Source organism: Salvelinus alpinus, chromosome 35, assembly GCF_045679555.1.
Source record: "Salvelinus alpinus chromosome 35, SLU_Salpinus.1, whole genome shotgun sequence".
NCBI classification, from domain to species: Eukaryota; Metazoa; Chordata; class Actinopteri; order Salmoniformes; family Salmonidae; genus Salvelinus; species Salvelinus alpinus.
In genome coordinates this window covers 2,845,150-2,864,981 of record NC_092120.1, presented here as the reverse complement: position 1 = coordinate 2,864,981, position 19,832 = coordinate 2,845,150, and the positions used below count along the sequence as shown (strand labels likewise).

The window sequence follows — 19,832 nt, the reverse complement described above, 5'->3', positions numbered from 1 at the left end:
CTGACGTGGTGTACAGGGAGAACACTGTACGGCCTATATTCTGAATTCTGTCGCTGTACATTTCAAAAGAGCTAAAAAAATTGTTATACTGACTACTGTCCTAGTTCGCTCATTAATGTCTAATCGAAATTACGGATTGCCTCTTATCAAATCAAATCAAACTTTATTTGGCACATGCGCCGAATACAACAAGTGCAGACTTTACCGTGAAAATGCTTACTTACAAGCCCTTAACCAACAGTGCAGTTCAAGAATAAGAAAAGATTTACCAAGTAGGCTAAAATAAAAAGTAATAATAAAAAGTAACACAATAAGAATAAAAATAACGATGCTATATACAGGGGGCACCAGTACCGAGTCAGTGTGCAGGGGTATAGGCTAGTTGAGGTAATCTGTACATGTAGGTGGGTGCGAAGTGACTATGCATAGGTAACAAACAAACAGCGAGTAGCAGCAGTGTACAAGGGGGGGTTCAATGTAAATTGTTCGGTGGCGATTTTTATGAATTGTTCAGCAGTCTAATGGCTTGGGAGTATAAGCTGTTGAGGAGCCTTTTGGTCCTAGACTAGGGGCTCCGGTACCGCTTGCCGTGCGGTAGCAGAGGAAACATTCTATAACTTGGGTGACTGGAGTCTCTGACAATTTTATGGGCTTTCCTCTGACACCGCCTATTATATAGGTCCTGGATGGCAGGAAGCTTGGCCCCAGTGATATACTGGGCCGTTCGCACTACCCTCTGTAGCGCCTTACGGTCAGATGCAGAGCAGTTGCCATACCAGGCGGTGATGCAACCAGTCAGGATGCTCTCGATGGTGCATCTGTAGAACCTTTTGAGGATCTGGGGACCCATGCCAAATCTTTTCAGTCCCCTGAGGGGGAAAAGGTTTTGTCGTGCCCTCTTCTTGACTGTCTTGATATGTTTGGACCATGATAGTTCGTTGTTGATGTGGACAGCAAGGAACTTGAAACTCTCGACCCGCTCCCCTATAGCCCTGTCGATGTTAATGGGGGCCTGTTCGGCCCGCCTTTTCCTGTAGTCCACGATCAGCTCCTTTGTCTTGCTCACATTGAGGGAGAGGTTGTTGCCCTTGCACCACACGGTCAGGTCTCTGACCTCCTCCCTATAAGTTGTTTCATCGTTGTCTGTGATCAGGCCTACCACTGTTGTCAGAAAACTTAATGATGGTGTTGGAGTCGTGTTTGTCCACGCAGTTGTGGGTGAACAGGGAATACAGGAGGGGACTAAGTACACACCACTGAGCGGCCCCAGTGTTAAGGATCAGCGTGGCAGACGTGTTGTTGCCCTCTCTTACCACCTGGGGCGGCCCGTCAGGAAGTCCAGGATCCAGTTTCAGAGTGAGGTGTTTAGTCCCAGAGTCCTTAGCTTAGTGATGAGCTTCGTGGACACTATGGTGTTGAATGCTAAGCTGTAGTCGATAGGTGTTCCTTTTGTCCAGGTGAGAAAGGGCGGTGTGGAGTGCGATTGAGATTGCGTCATCTGTGGATCTGTTGGGGCGGTTTGCGAATTGGAGTGGGTTTAGGGTGTCCGGGAGGATGCTGTTGATGTGAGCCATGACCAGCCTTTCAAAGCACTTCATGGCTACCGACGCTTGTCGTCCCCTTATTTCATAGTTTGTACATCTCAATTGTCATTAGAAACCTAATTTTTAAGGTTTCAGCAAGTCAGCCATATCATCTATGTTTTTTTAAAGCAGTAAATGAGGCTGAATGGACTGTTTCGCTGCCAAACAAGGCTCCGCTCATAGCCAGGTGTAGCAGTGGGAAGATGTTGGGACTGCTGTTGGGACAGCTTTATGTAGGCCGTTTGTGATCACAGTTTGTCACCGTTAAACTGCAATTAATGTATTGTTTAGTGTTGTGTTGTGTAGTGGCTTTACTGGCATGCATACCACTTTTTGCCCCACCAAGATTCACATGTTAAAATCACCACTGACACACACAAAACACATACAAACAAATTAGAAGGTAACCTGGTAGCCAAAATCATCCCCACACTTTGAATCAGAACATACATTGTTAATTCAGAAAATATTCTGGAAAGTCAGTTGGTTAACATAACAAATATTATCTCTGTCTACGCCCTCCTCTTCCCTCCCTCCCTCACCCTCCATCTCTGAGCAAGTGGAGCGTTGCGCTGCGCTTTGATGTGGTGCTCGTGCGCACCCAATGTTCACAGACTATAGTGGGCGTGGTGTTGGAAATGGAGATGGCGTCACCGGCAACGTGTTATGTGTGTACATAGTAGCAAGATTATAACGAGCCTGTGACAGAAGAGACACACAAATCTGACACTTACAGCAGGACCAGGAACCGCTGCGAATTCAAACCCTGAAGAAGAGACATCAAATATTTTGGACCAAGAGGAGCTGACAAGGTGCTACAAAGAAAAAGGGATTCTGACATGCACTGGCAGAAATGTGAGTGTTTGTTATGTTGATGATGAATATGACATTGACTCGCAGGCTACTAATAAGCCTAGATACGAATATTGTGATCATATAGCGGATGTTGTGTCATTGACAATCAAAAGCTATTTTTTACATTCTCTTGCTGCTCAGTTTTGAACATCCATTCCTAATGTCTAAGTTACATCATTGTTTTGATTAATAAGTGGCAAGTAGCCTACAAGTCAGGACTAACATTCAAAAGAAATGAGGGTTGTTATAAAGTGGGTAGGCCTATATCATATCATACAATTGAGTGCATCAAACTAATGTGAGATTGTTAAAAACGTTAATATTAAGAAGTTAAGTCAACATTTACAGGCAATGATGAAAACAATAGCCTACTTTTGCGTATTGAAAACAGACAGCGGGGAAACCCTCTCAACCCTCGCCCATATTCGTAACATCTCAGTTCACCTTTTAACCGTGGGTGTGAAGGGGGAATCCGGATAGGCTATTTTACACACGCAATAATGAACTTGATTTTGCGCAGAGTGCCACTGCCGGCGACGGACATAGTGTAGCATACTAGTCAATCCTATGCAATATATTAGTCTACACAGTGCCACACTCATTGAGGAAGTTCAATTCGTTTTCTCTGCTCGGCACCGTATCATATTGAGCCAGAAAACAGAAAGGTCGTCGGAATCCCCGCCGCCCACGCGCATGACTAAATGGCCAGGGGTTTCCGCGATTTAAATATTACATCGCAACAGCGTTCAGACAGGGTATCCCAGGCAGCCCTGTCTCCTTGTCATGGATCGTTTAACTAACGTCCCAACTTTGACAACTGTAAAAATCGACATTTGAAGATGTTTAGTGCAATAGGCTGATGTAAATATCTTTCTGCACTGATATAATTATTTGTCTGCCTAATGATGTACTGTAACTCTAGGTTCAAATGGACTTGTAGAGTACTACGTGCATTATTCTATACCCAAACTCAAGTAGGAATATGCTTTATAGAGCACAACATCACTATGTAGGTAATATTACAGACTACAGCTAGGATCTTTGTTGCCTGCTTGGTGACAAAGAACATCTATTGAGGACAGTTCTCCCTCTCTGTGGGTGTTTTAAAATAAATACTGGCTTTGGACATGGACAGTAGACTGCATTTAAGGGTTAATACCCGACTGTAGCCTATCCTGTATCTGTAGGGGGGTTATTCTATCCCCCAAGATGCACTACTAGTCAAATATTTGCATGAGATTATTTTTAGGTAGGCACACCTATTGTCTACAGTATGCACCACTGGCAAGAGCTGCCCTTCCGTGTGTAGATCACCCTTTCTCTCTCACCCCTATGAGGCATCCCCTCTATTAGTATTCATCCCTCCTACACTGTGGTGAATGTTGAGAAATGACGTAGGGGGATTCACTGACGTAGGGGGATTCACTTTACAGTATCTGATGATGTATGGTATGAAGATGAACTCATTAGATACATTGGAATAAGGTCTTGAGATGGTCACAACCCATTTTCAGTTTCATTTTACCAATATGTCATAGTTTGGCAAATTGATTCTTATTTGGCCTATAACAGTAGTAGCAATACATTTTTAATAATAATATAATACAATAGGAGTCTCTTACAGTAATGTTTATAATCGTTGTTATAAGGTATGAAAATTGCGCATGTAATTGATGTAATGTTTAATTTTAGTTTAGCTACAATTCCTTGACATCTCCCGTCTTATTTTTAGTTATGCAAGTGCCAGTAGTCTGTCTTTTATTCCTTACTCAGCAAGACAGTAAACTGAGGAAAGAGAAAATAAATGATGGAAAAAATTGAGAGACAAGTAAAACTCAGGTCCAAGAGAAGAGAGAGACAAGGAACAGAACGTTAATAACTTCTGGAGTTTCCACAATTGCAGAACAAAAAGGCAGTTCCTCCTTTGTATCCATTTGAGTGGCTTCAAGTGATACCAAACTTTCCTCGTTGTGAGAGGGATACGAAAAGTGAAAATGCAACACACCCCTCAACCAGGCATTCACTATACTCTCGCTCTCCAGTCAGCGATTTTTACGTTCTACTGAAACTGTGTTGATGGCACTACAAAAGTGTGTTTTTATCACTCCTTCCTATGTTCACTGAATCCCCTTGAGGAATAGATGAGACTCCTGTAGCATTCAAATATGTTATTGCAACTAGACCAAAAACTCAGGCTCACACCCCAAAAAGCCCCCTTTCTATGGCTTGATTGTCTTCCAAGAAAAAGACAGGTGATGTGAGATATCTGCGAGAACCAATCTACTCCATGACCACATTTATGAATCATCCTGCTAATAGTCAGACACTATGTTATGGCTGCCAGCCCAGACACACAGCAGAGCAGACATGGCCCACGTTTATATGTTCACTCTTCACTTCTGGGTTGTAACGTGCTCTCGGCACACACAGCAGTGACAGGAAGGTGTTGTGGTTTACCACAGCCAGCGTAACGGAGCTAGACAGGAAAGAGTCACAGAAAATGTGTAGTGGCAAGCCTCCACATGGTAGTGGTTCTATTGAATCTATCTGTTAGTTCTGACCTCACAGCCTGTTTTCCTAATGGAATAGGTTCCTCAGAGCTCTCTCTCTACCTGTTTATGCTCCTCAGTGGAAATGTCGCTTTGTCTTTCACGTGCGGGGTGATGACTTCGAGGAAAACTACCCTGTTTTGCTGCACACGAGCAATATCAAGCTGGAAACCTCAGATACCTATATTTTTCACCACTATCTCTCTTTCCTCTGGCTGCTGAATGGAACAGAAAGTGATGGGGAAAAAGAGTAAACATGATATCATAGATGAATCATGGGAAATCACAGAGCTGGAGGAGAATGGCCTCTTTTTGCCAATCCTTTCAATCCAAAAACTAAAGAATGAAGCGTTATCCAAAATTACCACATTACTTCATATTATGTCATAACACTATACCAACAGCCTTAGCTGTGTCGCTCTGTAGTAATACATGTCTGATAAGAATAGTAGACCATTGTAGAAAAGCACCCCAATAGAGAAAAAATGTCACGGTCGACTTCATGACTATCCACCAAAGATCTTTCATTGCAACATCACCTTTGTCTCCACAGCACCGAAGGAGAAGCCGTGTTACACTCTTCCCACAGTGAAGAAACTCCTGGAGCAGAAGAGGAAGAGGGAAACCTCCTCGACGGCAACAACCAGTACCGGTGTCTCCACTGCCACTGTCCTCTCCCAACAGGTGTCAACACCAGAGAAGTCTACCTCAACAAGTGAGTACTGCTTGAATCACCCATGTAAGCCCTTTGCAACCCAACCAGACCTGGGTCAAATACATTGTCAAATGATTCAAATACTTTTCCATTGACATTGACAGATGGGTTAACTTGTGACCCTCCCAGGTGTAGCCAGCAGCTACTCAGATATGGCAGTGGGGTATGAGAGATGGGGTCCTATGGATGAGCACCAAGCCCTCTCGGCCATACAGGAAGGTCCATTCTCCCCTATGGGGAACAATTACTTCTCCAGCCCATCCTCCTCAATGGACTACAGCCATACTCCGGCCTACAGCCCTCAGATGGCCTCCAGCTACAACACACAGCAGATTCAGGACTACCCAGACACCAGGATGCCTCAGCATTATGTAAGGAGGACTGGTTTCTCGAACAGAAGCAATTTGACTACTTGTTGTTCACGTGCTATTAAGTACATGAACAGTATGTGCTATAGCATTTCTGATGATAGCAATATTTTTACTTTACAGACGGAGTGTCCAGTGACCGAGGCTGTTCCTTCTGGGCCCCTGCAGACCGCTGTCTTCCCCTGGTCGTCGGGGGCCCTGGGCCCCACAGAACCTGTCCAGCAGGTGTTTAGTGGCCAGATGGATGTCACTAAGCTGGAGGAAGCCAGGATGTTCCTCAGAGGGATGGACTACAGTAGAACCACCTGGCAAGATGACGACGGAGACACGTAAGTGTGTGTGTGTGTGTATCATCAGCTTGTGACCTGATTTTGAGAAAGTAGAAATGACTAAGTTTGAGAAAATGTTAAGAGAAACTTGGCAAATTAAAGTGTCTTATGTCTCATGAGATTTTACAACATTTTCGACTGTAGGTGTCACCTGAAACCAATTTGTCACATTGTCTCGTTTTGTCAGGATTCTGCATATTTATACAGCCAAGGGCCTGAGGGAGTATGCATTCGCTGCAGCAGAGAGGCTTGCTGAGCTGGGAAGGCTAGACTCCAAGGAACACAAGGGGAAGGTATGCACCAAGAAGACACTTCTTCTTTAGAGAACACAGGATTGAGTTCAACCCAAATATGCTTCCTCTAAAATAAATGTGTGGATGCCATACATATTGAGCCTTAGTTTAATAGCATTAACCCCCCCTATCCTGTTTCCCAGACTGCTTTGCTGGTGGCGGTGACTGCTAACCATCCGGAAATCGTCCAGGATCTGTTGTCTTTAGGGGCGGATATAAATGCCTGTGATGTCAAAGGTCAAACAGCACTTCATCTTGCTGCAACCTATGGCTTCCCCAGGGTTATGCAGGTAAACCAGCAGCACTGCCTTCAACCAAAGTGATCATCTGTTAGGGCTCAATCTAGATAAATAACAGAATGATGTGAATAACCATTTTCAATCTTTGGATCTGTATTTGTAGGTTATTCTCTCCATTGGGCCTGGAGTGAACCTGGAGGCTCGCAATTTTGAAGGTAACATCCAGTCAAATGAGAAGAGCACAACCATTACTCAAAAGACATCTGACAAATTATATAGTAAGACAACAGAATAAGTAACAACAATAGAATAAACTATTTTCCCACTCCTGTCTCAGGTCTGACTCCTCTGCACTGTGCAGCCATCTCCCACAGTGGCACCATGAAGACTCTCTCCTCCCTCTCCTCCACAGGGCTGGGTGATGCCAGCCTCCATGCCCTGGCAGAGGAGAAGCTCTCCTGGCTGCAGATGCTACTCAACACCGGAGCCTCCCTGACCAGCCAGGTACTGAATGCAATACGTAAATGTAACGTACCAGAGTTAGTATTTTAGAGCCAGTGTTCTACAAGAGGTGCCAGTACTCAATAAGTAGAAAACACCATCTATACCTCCGTCCTCCCAAGGGAATGGCATGGTTCATTTTGGTAGAAAATAAATCAAATCTGGAGCTATTAGTCAGCTTTTTGTCTACCCAACCTCACACCTGCAAAAATCTATGATGGGTTTTGAATATTTTCCTCACTTTCGGCACGTTGCGGTTTCCTTTGGAGGCTTCATACAGTGTTTTCCTCTGTTTCCAGGAAATCAAAAGTAACAAGACTGTTCTTCACCTGGCTGTGAAGGAGGGGAACATCCAGCTGGTTCGCCATCTGCTGAAGACCCCCCTAGACAACATGAGGGACTTTGTCAACATGAAGGTCAGTGCTGCTGTGAGATTGTCCGCTCTTCAAAGGTGTAGAGAAACTGACCTGTGTCCTGAGAGACTCCATGAAAAGAGAAAGGAGAGGTAGAACATCTTCAGCAGTGTGTGAAAAGGTGAAAGGAAAAGAGTGAAAAGAAAGGGAGACTCATCGACAGTGTGTGCATATCTAATTATTGCCTTAGTGTTGGTCAATACTCACAGCTTCATGATTCCCTTTACCTCCTCACCGACAGGCCCACGGTCATACCGCGCTGCACATGGCTGCTGGTCTCCATGGCAGCCCACACCAGGAGGAGATGCTGAGGCTGCTGCTGAGCAGAGGGGCCGACCCCAGAATCCGCAACCTGGAGAACGACCAGCCTGCACACCTGCTGCAGAGTGGACCCCACGGGGAACAGGTGAGCAGTCAGACAGACAGACAGACTGCAAATGGCCATTTTGTTTCATTCATATAATCTCAGCTCACCTATCCCTGTCCCGTCTGTTTTCAGCTCAAGCTCATCCTGAAGAAGCGAAGTGCTTCCTCTCGTCGACGTGTAATGTCCTTACAGGACCAAGAGTGACCCGGACTACTTTTTATGTCCCTGTGTATCCCTCCACCTCTTTTCAGAGGAAGTACTGAAGGTCTGTACTGTAGGTTGAATCCAGACATCTGTACTTCCAACAGGGAGGGATTCTAGCGTATCTTCATGTGAGGATTTTCAAACACTGCGAATCTCTAATATATGCTAGAGCATTCACTTTGAAACTATATGTTTGATTGACATGATTTTGGTCCCTATCTGAATTCAGTTAGCAATGACGTTTATGTATTTTTCTAGCTTAATGGGCGGCTATTGTTTTTGTTTAATGGATAGCTAGCAATGAGCAGTGGTAACAGGTGGTATTCCAGTCCCCCCTGACATTACTGTCACTCAGTACAACCTTGATTTCTATGAAATCGTTTACATTATATTCAAAGACTTCCCAGACTCATTGTGTGAGTACCCTCCCTTAGAGGTATATCTGAGGAGGGTTTCTGGGCTACCACCCCCACTCATTCTCTTGTCAAAACTTCCCACCATGGTCAGAAATCATATTGGTTTGTTGAAAGGTGGTTGTTGTTTCACTAAGCATGTGACACAGTGTACCATTGTGCTCATGCTTTCAATGTCTTTTATAACTTAACTAGGTATTTTCTTTTTATATTTGATATATTCACAGCACTCATTGAATAGCTAATATTTTGTCATTGGTGGAAAAAGTACTCAAAAGTCATACTTGAGTAAAAGTAAAGATACCTTAATAGTAAATGACTCAACTAAAAGTGAAAGTCACCCAGTAAAATATTACTTCAGTAAAAGTGTATAAGTATTTGGTTTTAAATATACTTAAGTACCATAAGTAAATGGAATTGCTGAAATGTACTTAAGTATCAAAAGTAAAAGTATTCATATTTTCAAATCCTTATATTATGCAAACCAGACAGCACGATATATATATATATATATATATATTTTTAATTTACAGATAGCCAGGGGCACACTACAACACTCATTTGTGTTAAGTGAGTCCGCCAGATCAGAGGCAGTAGGGATGACCAGGGATGTTCTTTTGATACGTGCGTGAATTGGACCATTTCCCTGTCAAAATGTAACAAGTACGTTTGGTTGTCAGAGATAATGTATGGAGTAAAAAGTACATTATTTTCTTTAGGAATGTAGTGAAGTAAAAGTAAAAGTAGTCAAAAATATGAATAGTAAAGTAAAGTACAGATACCCCCAAAAACGTAGTACTTTAAAGTAGTTTTACTTTAAGTACTTTACACCCTGTATATTGTCTCATTCATACTATGACTTATGGAAAGAACATTTTACATTTACTGTGTAAAGGGAATATGTTGATATTGACCACACATGCTATATAATATTATATAACATATCAACAGTGTATACAATGTAGTACCATTAGTATTTATTTCTTAAAGGGCATTATAAGGAGGAGTATTTCAGTTATGACTCGTTTCACCTTAAAGTAATCAGGTATTTTCAAACATGACTCATGATTGAAAATACCACAACATGTTTTGTTGTGACAAGAAAACATCCATCACTTACTCATATACCTTTTATGACTGTTTAAAAAAAAAAAATCTCCAATGAGGTAGCATGCATGTGCCCTTTGAAATATTGTTGTAGTGAATATGCTACTTCATCATTGTAAGTGGCATAGAAAATACAATAAAATAAAACATCTCATTGGAGATATGACACAACATTTCCCCAGACTTGAATGTGATTTCCTCTAGTTTTGGAACCTGGGCAGTCTTAATCTAGGAACATACAGAGATGTCTTCATGTGTTCCTAGGTCTAAATCATAGGTGAGTTAACATGAGGGAGAATAACTAATGTTATCGTTCAAAAATGGTACTAGAGAATCTGGTGATTTTGGCTGCTTGGGTCTACTTTGACAGTTTGTAACAGTGTAAAACTGCTGTTACTTTTCACTGAATGTATCCTTCTGATTAACTGAATTGCCTAAACTTTACGCTGGAATTAAATCTGTTCTTCAACTATCTCTATTTGTTATCTATTTTATACTCTATTTTAATCCACATGTATGTATTGATAAAGGTTCAGATCAAAAGATATGGGAAATAACTGTAAACAATAAATCAAATAAGACCATTGTATACAGGGTGATTTTTATTGCAGCAGCTGTCTTATTGGTTAGCTCTGGTGAGAATCACGCCACTGGCTCAGTATCAGGCATTACTAGTGCTGCATACCGGTAAATAAAAATATCTGAAGATAACAGACATTGTATTTGCAGCAAGTTAGAAACAGCTCTAAATAATGATAATACAGACATTTTATTTGCAGGTAGTTACTGTACCTTCTTATCTTAATGTATTGACCTTTTCATTAAGCTTAAACTCATACACTTTTAAAATGCCCATTCCTTCAACCCAAGTAATACCCTTTTAGTGCTTTGAATGATTCTACTCGTGCAATCTAATTTAAAATGCATTAGGAGAAAGAAAAAGGCTGTTGACATACAATACTATACTGGTGGCACCCTCTTACAGAACCCAGAGAATGATAGGAGACTTAATTTCTGCTTCTGTTTCAAATTGCTGTAAAATTAACATCTGACATGGGGTTGACATTCTTCTCATTGCCACCTAGAACACAACCACCCACGACAATCCACTTAATGCCATCAGAAATGACAGCAGATAGATCCTGAGCCAACCATCAGTAAAACACAGTGGGATAACGGGGTTGGTTTGATATCTTAATTCATGCTTGAGGTTATTAATACAGGTTCAATGTGAAATCATAAATGTAAAAGACCTCTCTCTCACGACTGGATAATACAGTTGTAGATTTCTAAAGTGCATTGAGAGTACTATACAGTAAAACGAGACATGCAATCAACTTTCTTGGGTGTGCATGAAGTCAAAGCAAGGAACAGAGAGAGCACAGCATTCAGTTCTGTTTCAACACTACCCATATCATGATATAGATTTACAGTGCACCTGAAAGCTGATCTTGGGCCAGGTATGTTTTTTTGCTTTTAGGTGCTTTTGGTGCAGATTGGGGTAAGGATAAACCCCAAATCAGCACTGAAGGCTACTTTACATTCTCTCCTGGGCAAGGTAGATTGATAGCACCTAATACACAAGTCACAAAGACGGTTAAGAGTAACATCTTCATCTTGGCTTGGCTTGATATACATTTTATTTAAATCAAGAATGACAATTCAGTCATTCTTCTGGTCAGCTTGGGCTGGGTGTGCACCATACTTGATGTTCCAATGGGTGCTGGTGTGTGTCAGCCATAAATGTGAGAGTGTGTTATTGTGTGTGTTGGCCTCTCTGCAGCACCTCCCATGGTGACTCTCCCTCGCCTCCATGCACACTTCATCTATACTGTTTGAGGAGGCACTGCAACACAAGATAGAGGACAGAGTGTGTTATTTTTCTCTCTCTCTCTCTCCCTCCCTCCCTACCTCCCTCCCATGGCGGCTTACCCTCTGTCTTTGGTATTTGGGTGCCTGCTGGATTAGAGCTGAAGACGAGAAGACAAGAAAATACAATTATTCACTATAACACAAGGAGAGAAAGGGAATTAAAGGAAGCAATCCTGGATAGTTTAAACAGTTCAGTTCACCTCAAAGCTTTGTGGAAACAACCACAACGTAACCAAGATCATGTGTGTTCTGACCAAAGAGAAGGTATTTTAGAGGGATTAGGTCAACTGTATCCATGCACAGAAGGGGCTGGGGCCACAAAGCTTTGACGATCACAGGATTCAATCTGGGGCAAAATGCAGAGATTTGTCAGGATCTTCCCAATCGGTGTCCTCTCTCAAAGGGTAGGGGAGAGGGAGAGACTGGGTCGGCATGCCATTGGCTGTAAACATACACTCTTTGAGGCCATCCACCCACACTGCCAACCCATGCAACAACGGCCCCCATTCTCAACCAGGGGTCCTAAAGTCCTAATGCAGGACATTTCCTTAATATTTTTCGGTTGACAAGAACACTTTATGTTCAAAAATGTCAAAGATGGCACAGAGTTAGACTACTAGACTATCTTGAGACATTTGACTGTAATATGCTGCTCTGTATAAGGGTGATTGCTTAATTAGTTGAATGCCTGGGCAGTGTTGTTGGATTTAGGGAGGGAGGGCGGGACTGTAATATCTTAACCAATAGGCAGCATTCAGACATGGGCTCCACTGTGGGAGAGGAGAGACGGGGAAACAACAGACATGGTAACAGTAAAATAGTATTAGTAAAGCCATCCTGTATTTGGTGGGGACTCCTCTTCCAAAGTCTGATGCATTCCACATGCACAGGCGGAGCAACTGCCAAGCCATGTGCAAACTCTTACTTGGAAGACGATTTTGAGCATGTGAGTTTTTTACCTGTTGAAGGGATGAAAAGTTACAGTAACCTTCAGAGAGTTACGGGTGAGCATGTGACAGACTAGCCGGTGTGTGTGCAAGTATACTTACTAAGAGCTATTAGGATACCAGACACAAACAAGATCACACCAATGATGACCCCTGTAGTTCGAAGTGTCTCATAATCTGAAACCACAAAAAAAATCTATAATCATGACCATTAGTAGTAGTAACATGGTACAACTCACATGCCATGTATTGGGCCGACTCAAATAACAAATGAATCCATTCGAATGAATTCACTCACCATATTCAAAGTCACTTTGATCATGAAACATCGATTCTGTACAGAAAACACAAATTATTAATCAGAATCATCCACATTAGGCCTAATAACAAGGTTCTAACATTATGTAATGTAAGTTATAAAAGACGGCAGAATCGTGCAGTGCTGGAGAAGTGAACAGCCAAAAACCCGAGTCCAAGCTCATGGGGACGCCCTTTTGGGATGGGAGTCGGTTCAGCACCATGGACAGCAGAACTAGACCGGTTTTGGGAAAACGTCGAAATATGAGTAGCCTAATGTGGACAGATTTTGCTCTCGTATTAATCACTGATTCTAAGTTGGCATACTAATGATAGCGTTGAAAGCAATTGCAATTTGAGTTAGTGCGTTATTTTTGCTTAATGTGATCACACGAATAGACCAACTGGAAATAAAATCAAAGCGCTACACCAACAGGAATATTTTATGCGTAAATCTTCCAGTTTACTAGGCGTTTTCTTAAGACGACCACATATGTCTCAGTGCTGCTTGACTGCGGAGCGCTGATCAATGCAGTCTTTGCTCAGCAGAAAAAGACCGCCCACAGCAAGTGGGTTAGAAGCGCACGAGAGGCGTTCAGTGCAACGCGATTTACAAGACAATCAATCAAGTTGCATGTATCGATTATCCATATCGGATGTGTTCAAAAATAGAACAATCCTAATAATTGTTAGTACAATATTTTATTTTATACACTAAATTGCTGTCCACACCGCTGGTGCTGAACTGTTCTCCAATATCTTCAGATGAGAGCTCCCAGCCATAGTTCAAGTAAATATGCTATCTCTTGACTTTAACGAGCAGTAGGCTATAAGATCATCTTGGCAGCACTTATTAAACAGAGCGTCGACAATGCGGATTTATGTTGCTGAACCCCCACTTTATGTAATGGCTAAGTTGGCGCTTTCAACTTCTCCCCAGCGCACTACCCCTCCCCTCTTGCACCCTGATGGGCAAGCCAACACAACCATTCACAAATGATAAGAAAACTATTAATTTACAAAAAAGACGGTGAGTATTACGTAATTAGAAAAATAATAAGCAATATGTTCATATATTAAATGGAAATGGATCAAAACATGGGAAAAGTAGCCTAGCCTGTAATGGCGCTCTAGCAGCAATGCACCAATTGTTCATCAATTCCATGAATTAGAAATTGATGGGATGAGTCTAGGAGCAAGCTTAGCCGAAATAATTAATGTGCAAGAACAGCCTGAGCAAAGAACCTGTACCTAAAACACTGAACTGAAGAACAACAAAAACATTATGAAACTCACTATGAAGTTTCAATTGTTTTGGTCTTTTTAAATTTAAAAATGCTCTAGCATAGGCTACATTCAGTAGAAGACAAACCTCCTTCAGTTGCCATGACTGCAGTGTGGATATACTGGGTCTTTGTCTGCTGAGTCTCTCTTGCGCCCCGATGCAGGTTTTCAGGTCAGCGGACAGAAAATGGGAAGACGCGCACTTTTGAGGTGTGTGGAGTAGGATTGGAAGAAAATAAAGAAAACTGCGGCTCAATAAAGTAAATTGCACCAACACTTAGAAGGCATGAGGGGGGTCCTCTGGTGGTGATGCACAGGCACTGCATTCGGTTATAGGCTGTTCAATACTGCAGCCTCAGTCTACTGAGGTATCCCCCAAAGACCGTGTGAAGTTGAAAAAAAATGTGCCTGCCAATGCGGATGGTTTTCTACTGCACTCGAGTAGCCTACTATCATTATGCCCGAGGAGGCTGGGAAACTGCGAGAGGAGGAATGCGCTAACAGGTCTCTCCTGTAATGCGGCAAGAGGGGAGAAGATATTCCTAGCAACAGAGCAACAAGGGAGAGGCTGTGCACAAAGGAATTCCCGTCTTCTCATCTATATAAAAATACACAGAGTAAATGTATAGTAAAGAAAACATCTGCAAGTCCTTGGTGGTGTTATAGGCAGAAAATACATGTAATCTTTTATGCAATAATTTTACTCTAGTTTAATGAGCTACATTATTTCACAAGGAATGCCTTAGTTAGCCTATATTTGAGTGACCAAGTGAATTTAGGAGAATTCTTATCACTTCAAATGGGAATTATGATTTCAAGTATTTTCCTAATGGGATGATAAAAAGGTTTAATTTATGCAGTCAACCCCCCTCTTCTTTCGATTGTGGCCACTTTCCTAGATGGAGGAAATACATCTGTCACTATTGAAAAGCTGTCTTTGACAGGTCCTCTCCCTCATCCATCCTGCAGCTAGATCCTCTTTGGCCAAGAATATACCAATAACCATAACGGAGTTATTTTCATGCTAAAATTATAGTTTTTTGTTTAACAAAAGTGGCCTATCAGATTAGCATGCAACAATGGTTATAGACAATAGGCTGCAGCATGTTTGATGTTGCTGCACTTGTCAGGAGGTTGAATGAATTCATCTACTATTGCCTGCAGAAAGGTGCAACATCAGCAAAACGGGTGTGCTGAATATCCATTAGAACTGCGCTACTGGGGAAAGACTGTGCCAGTAGCAGTGACTGACAGGGAGACCATCTATGCCAGTGACTGATTGTGGGAAAAGTCGGAACACAAACAATTACCCATCTACATCACTTTATTTAACAGTGTGGAAATATTACAATTTAAAATAGTCATAAATAGTCAACTTCTAACTTACAAAATCGCTTGTTCATGTGTGTCTATCACATATGACAGAAGGTTTTATAGCCGACCCTACTGCATCAACCAATTACGCCCTCAGAATACTGTCGCTGTAGATTCATTCATATAGAAAAAAGAGAAAATAAAAAACATGTCAAGAGAACATATCAGCAGATTTAAAAAAGGAGCCTTGTGCTCTCTGGGAGATAGCCATAGTTAGTCCTCCACTGTCCAATGCTGCAGCCTGGTGGCGAGACGTTACATCACTGGGGACCTGAGAGCAGAATGGTAAACATGATGAGATGTATTGGTTTCATAAATAAAATGATACATACAAAATCAGACGTTTGATAAAGACCAATATGCCATTGAAGACAAAGATATAGATGATTTTACCTGTCACAGCCCCTGCCTCTGCCTCAGGTACCCCAGCAGGCCTAAGAGAGGAAAATTGAAAAAAACAAACAGGTAAACCACTAGAGCAAAATCACTACTTGGACAGTGATTAAAAAGTATACAATACCTAACCAAGCCATCTAAACCCTAAAACATAGGGGGAAAATGTATTAAAACTCGAACTGAGTACTGAAGCTTCTGTCTAACTGTTAAGAATATTCTAAAAAGCTCCTCTTGCGGGTCTAGAGATTACAGGCCTTACAATGAACTCAGTCAAGGGTTGGGGTCCAAACACATCAGCCCTCAAATTAAGTGGCCACTTCTGATGAGGTATCATGACGTCTGACGAGTATACACTTGCAGGGCAAGGGGCGAGGGAGGAGAAGGTGCCAAGATGGCGGCTTGAACAGACGCTTTTTTACCGAGCTCCGTACCAAACTTCAGAAAGATTGTGAAAAAAAAACAAGTTTACAGTCATTACTATTTTTATTTGTTCAAGATATAACACCTTTCCTGTTACTGGAATAATAATTGGATAATTTATTTCGGCATGTCCAAGCAAAGTCGTGACAAAAAAAGAAAGGAAGAAGTTAGCCGTTCTATTGCTAATCAACAAGAGAGAAACGTGCGTATAGACAACTGCCATAACTACCATTGTCCTATGGATAATGTCATGCTTTCGAATGCTGTTGAAGATGACGAATTCCCCTCTTTACCGGTTACTCCGTGCAAACCTCCACCCTCCAAAAAACCCAACATGAACTCTGACATCGTGGCTACTCTCTCTTTACTCATCAACTCCAGGTCTCACGCCATTGAGAAAATGGTTGGCGCGAACACCATGGTTATCGAAGGCATGAAAAAGACTGGAGTTTGCATGTGGTGAAATCAAGGATGTGAAAACGAGAGTGGCAAAAGTTGAAAAAAGTGTGGAAAAGAATAACAATGTCTACCATAGACGTCTCACTGATCTGGAACAATACACAAGAAGATGGAACCTGAGACTCTACGGCTTGCCAGAGGTGGAGAATGAAGATGTGCGAGGAGAGGCCATCCGCATCTGCCAAGAAGTTATGCCTGCAGAGAAGAACAAAGTTGGTGATACCATCGACGTTGTGCATCGCCTCGGCAAGAAGCAACAGCAAAACGATTCAAGACCAAGGGGTATCATCATCCTCTTCACTGCCAGATTCTACCGGGATGCTGTCTGGAAAGCTGCTAGGAAGAACGCCTTCCTTCAGAGCCATGGTATGCGTTTCGCCGAGCATCTCAGCCCGGAGGACATAGAAAGAAGGAACAAGTTGTGGCCAAGGATCAAGATAGCACGAAATTAGGGAAAGGCTGCTTACTTCGTCGGAGGACGAGGCTTCATCAACGGTTCAGAAATCCATATTCCTCCCTAAAATCTCACCAGAAGGAACAGGTTGATGGTTTCAGCCATGGTACTCATTTTCCTTATGTTGTTTACCTAACAAGCATCAGGTGACTATTTTTCAGGAATACTCAGGTACCTCAATTTATTAGTTTGTTCTTGTATGACCAGAAGGCCTATTTTGTTTACAAACTTACGAAGAAGATTGAAAGCTGTATTTATTTTTTATGTATACAGTAATTAAGATACTGTATTAAAGGGCATACAGGTCTGCTCTGACTTCACACGGTTACTGTCCCATTTAGTTATTAATACTTATTTCCAAAAAAAGATCTTAGGAACGTGTATATATATAAACATTTTTATTCAAGTATTTTATGATCAGTTTTCATATGCACTTAAAATAGTAGGTACCCTTTTATTTAAATTATTATTTTATATTTTATTTCTCAGAATAGTACCTGATTACACTAAAGAGGGTTTTTTGTCTCTCTTACTACAAGAACCCTTGGTTTGGTCTTGAACATAATTTTCAGTTGAGTTGAATTTCAAAGCCGGATAACATCTAGTTCAAAGTTTATGGAATAAGATATTTTCACTTTAAATTGACTTAAATGGTGCAGATCTCGGTTCCTTATTGTTTACGTTCACTGCTCCTATGTTTTTGACTCATCCTACTACAGTTTATACTTTTATATAATCTTTGTTGTTTTGTCTTTGTCTTTAGTTTCTCTTAATGCTAGGGGGTTACGAAACAATGTGAAGCGCAAGGCCTTATTTTTATTTGCTAAACAATTTTGAACAGATTTTTGCTTTCTTCAAGAATTTCGACTGATGCCAACTTTTGGAGGTCACAGTGGGGCAACGATATTTGGCTTTCCCATGGATCTGAACGCTCTGCTGGGGTCACTACAATGAAAAATACCTTTAGTGGTAATATTCTACACTCGGAATGTGACCACTTGGGTCACTTTATTTGTCTTGTGATCAGTTACAATGACATTACGCTCATTACTGTAAACTTCTACAGGTACAACACCAAACATGAGAATGATGAATTGCTTGAATCTATAGAGAAACATATACTTCATTGGTTATCTAAATTTCCCAATTCGTTATTATTGATTGGAGGGGACTTTAACATTACAATAGATAATTGATAGATGGCCCCCAGGTAGACCAACCAATCAGAATTTGGGTTCAATACTTTTTATGGAAAAGTTTGATCTTATTGATATATGGAGAGAGAGGTTTCCGGCCGACAGATCATTCACTTGGAGTAACAAAACAGGTTCCAGACAATCCAGAATAGATTTTTGGCTTATATCCAAATGTATTGATAGTGAGTGTGTTACTACAAATATCTGTACTACTCCCCTCACAGACCATAGGGCCATTTACATTGATACTAACCTTGGTAGAGCATCCTACTGGAAGCTAAATAGCTCATTATTAAATAATGATATAGTTAAATTTGAGGTTAAAGATCTGCTCTCACACTTTTGGGAAAGGGCTTGTGAAGAAAAAACTTATTCCAAGAACTGGGAGCTCTTTAAATTTGAGGTGTCCAAATACCTTAGAAAATATGGTAGTAATCTTGCTAAGACCAGAAGAGCTGAGGAGGAAAAGGTGATCATTAAGATAACTTCCCTTTCTCAGAGGTCCCCAGCCGGCCTCTCGGGGGAGGAGAAGATGGAACTAATTGAGTTACAAAATAAACTGGATAATATATATAGATTAAATAAAATAGATAATATATAGATTAAATGAGGACCAGGGGGTGCTATTTTCACTTTTGGGGAAAATCGTATGATATTTAAACGGCCTCGTACTCAATTCTTGCTCGTACAATATGCATATTATTATTACTATTGGATAGAAAACAGTCTCTAGTTTCTAAAAGCGTTTGAATTATTTCTCTAAGTGAAACAGAACTATTTTTACAGACATTTTCCTATCCGGAAGTGAGATTTCCAAATGCGAAGTCTCTCTTTAAGACCTTGTCTATAAAAGGGCATGTCACTTATGACTGTAGAAACACGTCATACGCCTTCCCCTGGGTGTCATGCGGAAGTGAGAGCAGAAATGAGTTGATTATCTCGTTCAGGGGTTGTATACAACCTCTTGGAGTGAGAAGTGCGCACTTTATTTTTTTTGGAAGGCGCGAAGTTGGATCTGGAGTAGCCTCCTGGAAAACCGTCGTTATAGGTGAATATGATCTCTGGCTTCGATTTTATTTGATACATGTCACAATATCATCCTAAAGTATGTTTTTTCAATATACTTTAATTATATTATTGAAATGTATTCTGGACTTTAGACGTGATGCGACGCAAGAATTTTGTCAAGACGGAGAG

At 41.4% G+C, this 19,832-nt stretch overlaps 2 protein-coding genes and 1 long non-coding RNA gene across 8 annotated transcripts in view; 1 reads left to right on the top strand and 2 right to left on the bottom strand.

Moving 5' to 3' along the window:
- The first annotated feature begins 2,271 nt into the window (after positions 1-2,271).
- LOC139564178 (NF-kappa-B inhibitor delta-like) lies at positions 2,272-10,520 on the top strand. Its single transcript, XM_071383439.1, has 11 exons — positions 2,272-2,438; positions 5,541-5,702; positions 5,832-6,073; positions 6,194-6,399; positions 6,587-6,692; positions 6,836-6,982; positions 7,095-7,146; positions 7,269-7,435; positions 7,732-7,848; positions 8,087-8,251; positions 8,345-10,520. The coding sequence occupies exons 1-11, from the start codon at positions 2,423-2,425 to the stop codon at positions 8,414-8,416; spliced, it is 1,452 nt and encodes a 483-aa protein (XP_071239540.1). The 5' UTR covers positions 2,272-2,422; the 3' UTR covers positions 8,417-10,520.
- Positions 10,521-12,733, bottom strand: LOC139564179 (uncharacterized). Its single transcript, XR_011672706.1, has 2 exons — positions 11,869-12,733; positions 10,521-11,782 (listed from the first exon to the last, which is right to left on the bottom strand). It is a non-coding gene; the product is annotated as an uncharacterized lncRNA (long non-coding RNA).
- A 2,909-nt stretch (positions 12,734-15,642) lies between these two features.
- LOC139563979 (FXYD domain-containing ion transport regulator 6-like) overlaps positions 15,643-19,832 on the bottom strand; it is a 29,782-nt gene continuing 25,592 nt past the window's right edge. For all 6 annotated transcript variants that reach the window (XM_071383090.1, XM_071383087.1, XM_071383089.1 and 3 more), the window contains 2 exons: positions 16,104-16,144; positions 15,643-15,981 (listed from right to left, as the gene is read on the bottom strand). In XM_071383090.1, the coding sequence (XP_071239191.1) occupies positions 15,971-15,981; positions 16,104-16,144 (52 nt within the window). In that variant the 3' untranslated portion in view covers positions 15,643-15,970. The remainder of the gene's footprint in view (positions 15,982-16,103; positions 16,145-19,832) is intronic.